This window comes from Triticum aestivum, chromosome 2B, assembly GCF_018294505.1.
Source record: "Triticum aestivum cultivar Chinese Spring chromosome 2B, IWGSC CS RefSeq v2.1, whole genome shotgun sequence".
NCBI classification, from domain to species: Eukaryota; Viridiplantae; Streptophyta; class Magnoliopsida; order Poales; family Poaceae; genus Triticum; species Triticum aestivum.
In genome coordinates this window covers 283,674,324-283,684,017 of record NC_057798.1, presented here as the reverse complement: position 1 = coordinate 283,684,017, position 9,694 = coordinate 283,674,324, and the positions used below count along the sequence as shown (strand labels likewise).

Below are 9,694 nucleotides of genomic sequence, written 5' to 3'. Positions count from 1 at the left end.
CCGCTTAGTACAGGTGAAGGCTAGCAAAAGACTAGGAAGCGACCAACTGAGAGAGCGACAATAGTCATAAACATGCATTTTAACATATAATGATGCTAGGCAACTCGTCTCCTTGGTTGTCCCTCGATTTGCTTTGGTTTGGACCATTGGATGTTGGTCAAACTGTTTATTTTTCCGTTGGTTGACGTTGGATCTTCGTTGGTTCTCGTTTTGACCGTGCGGTGAGTTCTTGGCAGACCATGACCCGTGGGCTCGGTCTCTCAGTCGATTGGCTGGGTGAGCCTTTTTCGGGCGCGGGCGGCCTCTCCTGCTGCGCCGCATGCGTACGGCGTGGGCGCTACGCGTGATTTACGTGATATGCGGTTCCCGCTCGCCCCTGTGGTTCGCTCATCGGTGACACTGCAGGTGGGGCTGCCTTCTCCTTGGTCCCGCGCGTCATTGTCCTGCCTCTTGCTTTTATGTGTGCGCGTGGCCTCCCGCGTCTGGATTGGCTCGTGTCGCGTATGGATCAAGGAGGGATGCCATCGCCATGCCGCGTTGCGTCGTGAGCCGTACTGGTGGCTTCTTTTTCTTTGGCTCGTCTGTTACCTTTTCCTGTGTCGCTTTGACCCGTCGCCTGCCTGTCTCGTCATCCCTCTCGCCATCCTCTCTGAGGCATAGCCCTCTTCTCCGCCCCAGGCCCAGCAGGCAATGGGGGCGCCGCCCTGGTTGCGAGGAAGCCGCTGGAGGAAGATCTCAACTGGACATTGTTGACCGGAGGAGGGGATCGATTCGATCTACAGAAGAGAGATAGAAGATGAGAGGGGGAGAGGGAAGGAAGGAGAGGGATTCTATCTGCAAGAGAGAGAGAAGATGAGAGGGAAAGAGAGATGGAAGAGGAGGGAGAAAGAGAGAGGAAAGAGGGGAGGGAGGCGCGACAACGGACGTGAGAGGGTCAACGGCCGGTGTTGGCCTGCCCCGGCGAGGTTGGCGCGACCTGAAGGTTGGTGGTGGCTCAATCCGCTCTTGGATCAGGACCTATGAGGAGGGTGGGGCTCGGGCGCGAGGTACGGCAGGCTGCGCTCCACCTCTTCCTCGAGGAGCATGTGCAATGGGCGGACGGCAGCTTGTGCGGTGGTGCAGGGGCCTCAACGGGTGCACAATGGGGACTCCATGCATCTCCTACGCACCGCAACCCTCCCCTTCTCGGCACAGCAGAAACAAGGATGCCGAGGCGGTTCAGGTTTGCCTTCACCTCCTCTCATCTGCAGCTTCATTCAGGCATGTATATTAAATTGGTAGGTATTCCAGGGATTTGGCTTATCTATGGACTACACCTATATGGAGAAGTTTTTCATGTACACATATCACTGAAAGTGGAATATATATTCCAAATGACAACACAACCATAGTCCAGTATGCAGAATATTTGCGCCCACGCAGTTATATCAGTTGGTTTTAGTTCTGAGATTTTTTTATTTTGCCTTTTTTGGATGTATGAAATCTGGATGTATGAAATCTGAGATTTGTACAATGCATTTCTTTTCTTTCCATCTGCAGTTGCGAGGAAGAGTAGGAAGATCGGGCGGAGAGGGTTTCACATACCTCTTCTACACTTACAAGTGTTCCTTTCCAGGATTTCCATGGTGAGCTGCTGTTGTAGTGCATTATAAATTTTTTTGTCCCTTTGCTAAACTTTGTTCTCTTATTCTGATGCTATGATTTGTGATGGCTAGATGAGATTTGTGGTGAAAAGTTTCCTTTCTTTTGTTTACCTATGGATCTTGAATGCACAGTTGATGATTTTGTTTGATAGGTTAGAAATCTAAATAGTAAACATTTTTAAATTGTGTAGTTGGTAAACATGGAAAACAAAGAAAAATATATAGCTTACTTACAATGTTGTTTGATCAATTGCTTTGCGGCAGGCTCACTGATGGAGTATGCCTAATCTTGGACTCAATTTATTGCCTGGTGTTGGTGTGTTTCTTTTACTCTATTTAGGAGGGTTCTAAGCTATTAAGGGAATCATACAATTTATCAGTTTGAGACCTGCTTGAGTCTGTGTGCTGCTGCAGGGGGCTTTGGATGGTGGCCTTGATATTCCACACAGTGACAAGAGATTTGTTGGCTTCAAGAAGGATGAGAAGCAGCTGGACACTGAGATTAATCGCAACTACATTTATGAAGATCATGTTGCAAACTACATGAAGGTGAGTTGAATCCATTGTCCTTGTGGTATTATTCTAATGACATTTCTTCATTCCCCTGGGCTATCGTTGTTTTATTCATGAATTCTTTCTAAAAGATATCTGAGCCTGATTCATCCATATAAAAGTATCCTAAAACAGTGTACTTTGTTCTTATTTCTGAAGCAGGTTACTGAATTTTATTTCAACTTCTGCCCTACCCTTATTTCAGTCAATAGCTGATGCAGAACCTGAGAAGTACCAATTTCACTTTAGTGAGTACATCAAGAAGGGGATTGCGGCTGATGACATGGAAGCACTGCACAAGAAGGTTCATGCTACCATTCGTGCTGATCCTACCATGGCAAAATCAACCGAGGAACCTCCAAAGACGCACAAGAGGTAGATGTATCTTGTTGTTTATTAAAGTCAGACAACTTATTTCAGCACTTTCATTGGATTGCAAGTTAACGGGAATGTCCGCTGCAGGTATAATCTCAAGAAGCAGTGAGGTAGGTGACACAACTTGCCATGTATGTGATGTTGCAGCTCAAAATTAATATGTTGTCAATCTAATAAGAGAAGCCAAGGAGCTATTGGCGATCGTGTGGTGCGTACTGGATCATGAAGTTTATCAGTATGTGGTAATGGGTATCAATGTTTTCTCATACTCATGTAGTCCATTCACTCCTAAACTGTATGTTCTTCTTTTGTTAAAACCATGGAAGTATTAAGATGTTAGGCTAAATACATTCCTTCATAATCAATAATAGAAAAGTTTTGCTATGCAATAAGATACAGCTGCATGCAAAAAATAATCTTGTCTTATATAGTTATATATCAAAACTATGGATTTGTTATGCACTTCTTGTGATCATTAGTGTTCACTGATTTCCTTCGGATTTTGTTGGATACCTGCGGCATTATGGTGTCGGACACGACGAACGCTGCCAGGTCCGCGCCCACATCGTGCTCAGGGAGCCTGGCCTCTTTAGTCATGTTCTCTCTTGCAGCACATGATGAACTACACTGTAGAGTTCAGCTATGGTTCCCCTGTTTTCTTCTACTACAAGAGTTCTAATGATTTGTACTGTTTGGCTGCAAATTTATGTTGTTTGCATCACCATATGGATAGTCGTAAAAAATGAAGAGATTTTAGAGAGTTTCACAATCTGACTCGAGTCACAGGCTATAGGTTAACTTTAATTGAATGGTAGTATGGAAGTAATAATTTCTGAAATCTAGAAATGATCTTGTTGCTCATATAGATCTTTTTGGTAATCTGATCTACCTTTGTTGTATTAGTGGTGTTGGGTTAAAAATCAACAGTGATGTTTAAAAAAGTTAAAGGTGATTGTTGCAGTTACTGGGATCCTCCAAGTGGATCATAATAATGATGAGAAAACATACCCAAAAAAACATAAAATGGATTAAAAGGAAACCCACTTTCTAGGATTGTGGGCTGAAGAGGGAATGGATGCAGGCTTTGTCTCGAAGAGATTATCTGACAAGAATGAATTAGTCATCAACAGTTGAGGTGCAGTGAACCTTCTTACTTGCTCCACCTCCAGACTATGTTATTCCCTTTTCTGCTCCTTCGTTGTTGTGCCGCTTGACTGCATCTTTATTAGTTCAAACTCATGCTTGTTTTAGCTAGGATGAATTTAGGAATGGTTGCCATTTCATGGTACAGTTGAGCTGGTGTTGAGTATGTGTTTGTGCGTAACAGTTCATTTCCTCCTTTTCTTTCTACAACATTTCATGAACTTTCTTATAGAAAGATTCATCACATAGGCCTTTAGCTTGATGTTTCACATACCATGAGAACCAGCATGACTTTGGATATATGTTTCTGCGGGTTACAGAATGTATCCCAGACTGCAGGGAAGTTAATTACACCATCTGTGGAAGATGGCCTTTGGAAGATGGACATAGCCCCTCAGGTAATTTCACTTTGTCCTGGATTAATAACAGATTACTAATTTATTTGTTAAAATAGGGCAGGTTAATTACGGAAGTATTTTCTATGAAGAACGGGTTAGCATTAACTCTAGACCATTTACTACTGACTGGATAATTTACATGTTGGCAAGGACTTGTTCCTGCAGCCTGGTCATAATTGCTCCGCCAATTTCCCAACCCAAATCCAGAACCGCTTCATCTTTAGATCTTTACGTGTTTGATGAAATGCCTTAGTGATTAAGATCTGCGCTTTGTTTTTCTTTGTTCTCCTGCTCACGGATTAACCGATGACTGCAAGACCGAGAGAAGCATTAGAAACTTGTCCGCAGCGTCTTCCAGTGTATGCGTACACACAATTCACTGCACTAACACTTATTGAATTGTTCATCTTCTTTCTCCTCTGTTTGTCACGAAGATTCTTCTATGACCACCTCTTTGAGGAGATCAACTAATCTTTTTGTTGAAACATTGATTAGGTGCTCCAAGAATGTATGTGAGCTTGACATTGTATTTAACTGCATCAAGGTACAATGATTCTCCTGGTTTGTATTTTATTCTGGATTATCACTGTCATAATAAATAAAGTCCAGAATAGCATTGGTGTTTTTATCTTAGCTTCTACTCCCTCCGTTCCTAAATATAACTCGTTTTAGAGATTTCAATAAGGACTACATACGGATGTGTATAGACAAGCAGACGCTTTTTCGTAGATTAGTTGCTTAGTTTCATATGTTGAACTACTTTGTTGAGTGAAGTGCATAGGCTCTTTATAAATTGCTAAGTAGGCGATCAACATGGCACATGTGGGGGCTGTGAGAGCTGTGAATGGCATCGGTCTTGTCATACTTATGAGCAGGAGCACGGGCCACATTACTCTTCATGCCTTCTGAGCAGCCGAGATGTTGACTACTGCTTGAATCCTGAGATTGATTTCCACGTTGTAATGGAAGGAAGGCCTGTTTGAGTTCCTGTATGAAAGGATAAATAAGAAGGGGCATGCTATCATGGTAGTTGCTAAAGGCGTTGGTCAGGTGTTGATTACCCGGGCCGATGACCAGAACCGAGAGCAAGATGAGTATGTCAACATGTTGTTCCTTACGTTGACCTTCTTCTCTAAAGTTTACATGCAATTCTTCCTTCATGGTTAAAAAACCAATTTAAACGTTTAATTTCTTTGATGGTTACTCATTTCTCTTACCGCTTGTTGTATCAAAACAATTGTATTTTTGTTGATGGCCGCTTGGGCTCATTTTCTAGGAGAATGAGATGTGGGATAAAATACTCTGAAATGCTTGGTACCCTTCAAACAATTTATAAGCTAACTAATTTTGGCTGCTGCTGCACATGATACAATTGTACTCTGTTGTTGCCATCTTGCCTTTTATGTGAGCTTAAACACAGAATCAATTAAAATTTTACTAAATTCATATCGTATGTATTTTTTCAAACATTACTGAAAAAATGCAAATACTTTTAACGAGTACATGATTTTAAATGGCACCCCGCAACAATTGGTGCAACGGGTCATGTTATACAAATATAATTTTTTGGCGCAATTGGTTATACATTTTCTTTTTCAAATTTGGATTTCCCAACGTGATAAACATATTTTCAATATAGCATGGTTTAACACATGGGCTTTCTGACTACCAATATCGAATATGTCTTTGTAAAATGAAACTATTTTCATCGACACCATGACTTTAGCGGGTCTCTGCGCCATTTGGCGCAATGGTCAACTAGTTAAAATCAATTCACACCGAATACAAGCATGAGTAGGATATAATCCACCATGAACATAAATATCATGAAGGCTATGTTGATTTGATTCAACTACGTGCGTGAACATGTGCCAAGTCGAGTCACTCAATTCATTCAAAGGATGATACCATCCCATCATACCACATCATAATCATTCTAATAACATGTAGACACGCAAGGTAAACCATTATAACTCATAGCTAATCAAGAATGGCACAAGCAACTATAATCTCTAAATGTCATTGCAAATATGTTTACTTTGTAATAAGCTGAATCAGAAACGATGAACTCATCATATTTACAAAAACAAGAGAGGTCGAGTTCATACCAGCTTTTCTCATCTCAATAAGTCCATCATATATTGTCATTATTGCCTTTCACTCGCATGACCGGACGATGTGTATAATAGTAATAGTGCACGTGCATTGGACTAAGCTGGAATCTGCAAGCATTCAACTCAAGAGAGAAGACAAAGTAATATGGGCTCTAAGTTAAATAAACAATCATACATATGAGAGCCACTAAGCATTTTCAATATGGGTCTTCTCGACCCCCAAAGGAAGGAAAAGAAAATAAAACTATTTACACCGGAAAGCTCCCAACAAGTAAGAAGAACAACAAGAAATCTTTTTGGGTTTTCATTTTAATTTCTACTACAAGCATGGAAATTAAACTAACTATTTTTTTTGTTTTTCTTAAGGTTTATCAAACACAAAAGAAGAAAACTAGAAAAAAAAATAAACTAACATGGATAATACAATGGAAGAGTATGAGCACCGACGACTAGTGTGTAAACATGAATGTAAAGTCGGTGAGAAATACGTAATCCCCCAAGCTTAGGATTTTGGCCTAAGTTGGTCTAGTACCAAGGACAACCACTACTTTCCCCGTTGTACTCGGAAGTGTAATCAGGATACCACTGGTTGCTCATCTCCGGATCCCACTGGAAAGATGATGCATGATAAGGGTTCAGTTCAGGTTCTGGCTCAGGTTCATGTTCTGGAGTGAAAGCTTGGGCCCGATGATTGTACACCGCCTCCGGTGTGACAAGCAAATTTTCTGCAAGAAAATCAAACAACAGAGGCGCAGGCAAAATAATAATCTCAATGTGTTTCTTATTAAATCTAAGTTTATAAAAGAGCATCTTCTCTTTGTTGTCAACAATAAACTTGTGTCCTACCATGCTCTTGTAATCTAAAATGTGAGGAGGCAATTTTGTCTCCTCTTTCTAATGGTTCCTAATGGGTATCTGAAAATGTCTAGCAAGACGTGCAGCATAGATACCTCCAAATATGGGGCCTTTTGTACGATTCAGGGCTAGCCGTTTAGCAACGACGGCACCCATACTAAAAGTATTGTCTCCAAGCAAGGCATGTTGAAGGATGACAATATGAGGAACACTAAGGTTTCCACTATTTCCACGACCAATCAAGCATCTACTAGCAAATATGGCAAAGTAGCGTAAAACAGGAAAGTGTATGCTAGAGACTTTTGCCTCGGAGCCCTTCTTTGGCTCCTCTATAGCTATAGTATTAACAAAGCCATCCACATCTTTACGATGGGGTTCCTCTAATTCTCCCTCATAAGGTATCCTACACACCGCGCAAAAATTACGTAAAGACATTTCTCTGAGTTCATCATATAAATGAAATGATACTGCAGGCAGTGACTTCTTAGGATAGTAATAAAAGTTTTGCACGAAAGTATTGGTGAGTAAGAGATACTGATCGATCCGGTCGTTGATGAAACCGGTGAGGCCTGTAGTCTCGATTAAAGAATAAAAATCTTCATGAATTCTAGCTTCTTTCAAGAAATCATTGCATGGCCATTCAAACGACCGCACTTCCGCTAAGCGAGGATGATTATACTTGGCTTTTCCCTTCTCTTTGGCTTACTTTTCCTGAGAGCCTTGGCTAGAAGAGCCCCTCAAAAATTTCCTTAACATTTTCTGGAAAATTCTGAAATTTTAGTAACTTTAAAATAAAAGTGAATAAAACTAAACAAGATTGATAGCAACTACTCCTACAAGTGCCTAGAGCCTATATCATGCATTAGAATTGCTTGGGACCTCATAAATTTAACATGCAAGCTCAAGAACATGGTCACCTATGCTGCAAAAAATTGCAATGAATAAAGCACTAGAACAAAAACTAATTGGATCGATGGAGGAGTCACATACCAAGCAACAATCTCCCAAAGCAATTTTGTGAATGGAGCTTTGAGCTAGGAGATCAAAAATCATAGCAAAATGAGCTAGAACTTGTGCTTGAGCTGCATGGGGATTTTTTTGGGTAGAAGATGAAGTGTGTGGGTGCTGGCATAAGTGGAGGGGGGCCACCAGGGGCCCACGAGCTAGGGGGGCGCGCCCAGGTGGGGTGGGCGCGCCCTCCACTCTCGTGGCCTTGTGCTTGCCCCTCCTGCAGTGATTTCAGAGCCTAAAATCCTCAAATATTCCATAAAAAATCATACTAAATTTGCAGGGCATTTGGAGCACTTTTATTTTCGGGATATTTTTTTATGCACGGATAATTCGGAAAACAGACGGATAATACTATTTTTGCTTTATTTATTCTAAATACCAGAAAGTAAAAAGTGGGTACAGAAGGTTGTGCCTTCTAGTTTCATCCATCTCATGATCATCAAAATGAATCCATTAAAAAGGTTGATCAAGTCTTGTTAACAAACTCATTCTGAATAACACGGAACCGAAGAAAATTCGAATAACACTAAGTTACCTCAATGGGGATATGAAAATCCCCAACAATAAGAATATCATACTTTTTCTTGACAGTAGGAAGAGGAAATTCAAAACCTCCAATAATAATAGTTGGAACTTTTCCAATAGAATTGATGCTATGAACTTGAGATTGTTTCCTTGGAAAGTGTACCGTATGCTCATTACCATTAACATGAAAAGTGACATTGCCTTTGTTGCAATCAATAACAGCCCCTGCAGTATTAAGAAAAGGTCTACCAAGGATGATAGACATACTATCGTCCTCGGGAATATCAAGAATCACAACGTCTGTTAAGATAGTGACATTTGCAACCACAACAACCACATCCTCACAAATACCGACATGTATAGTAGTTGATTTCTCAGCCATTTGCAAAGATATTTCAGTAGGTGTCAACTTATTCAATTCAAGTCTACGATATAAAGAGAGAGGCATAACACTAACACCGGCTCCAAGATCACATAAAGCAGTTCTAACATAATTTCTTTTAATGGAGCATGGTATAGTTGGTACACCCGGATATCCAAGTTTCTTTGGTATTCCACCCTTAAAAGTGTAATTAGCAAGCATGGTGGAAAGTTCAGCTTCCGATTTCTTTCTTTTATTTGTAATGATATCCTTTATATACTTAGCATAAGGATTTACTTTAAGCATATTAGTTAAGCACATATGTAAGAAAATAGGTCTAATCATTTTAGCAAAGCCCTCAAAATCCTCATCATCCTTTGTCTTGGATGGTTTAGGAGGAAAGGGCATGGGTTTCTGAACCCATGGTTCTCTTTCTCTACCGTTCTTCCTAGCAACAAAATCTCTCTTATCAGAACGTTGATTCTTTGATTGTGGGTTATCAAGATCAACAGCAGGTTCAATCTGTGCATCATTGTTTTTGCTAGGTTGGGCATCAACATGAACATTATCATTAGCATTATCACTACACTACTAGGAAAAGGCCTACTAATGGCACACCAGTTTTGCCTACTAATGGCGCACTGACGGTGCGCCATTAGTAGCACGCCACTAGTATTTTTTACTAATGGCGCACCACTGGTGCGCCATTAGTATCTG

At 40.9% G+C, this 9,694-nt stretch overlaps 1 protein-coding gene across 1 annotated transcript; it reads left to right on the top strand.

The window, feature by feature from the left end:
• Window positions 1-560: 560 nt before the first annotated feature.
• On the top strand, window positions 561-2,679 carry LOC123039196 (60S ribosomal protein L5-1-like). The gene is made up of 5 exons (XM_044462460.1): window positions 561-1,222; window positions 1,540-1,625; window positions 2,058-2,192; window positions 2,401-2,570; window positions 2,658-2,679. Exons 1-5 carry the CDS (start codon window positions 1,084-1,086, stop codon window positions 2,677-2,679), a joined length of 552 nt encoding a protein of 183 aa, XP_044318395.1. The 5' UTR covers window positions 561-1,083.
• The last annotated feature ends 7,015 nt before the right edge of the window (window positions 2,680-9,694 follow it).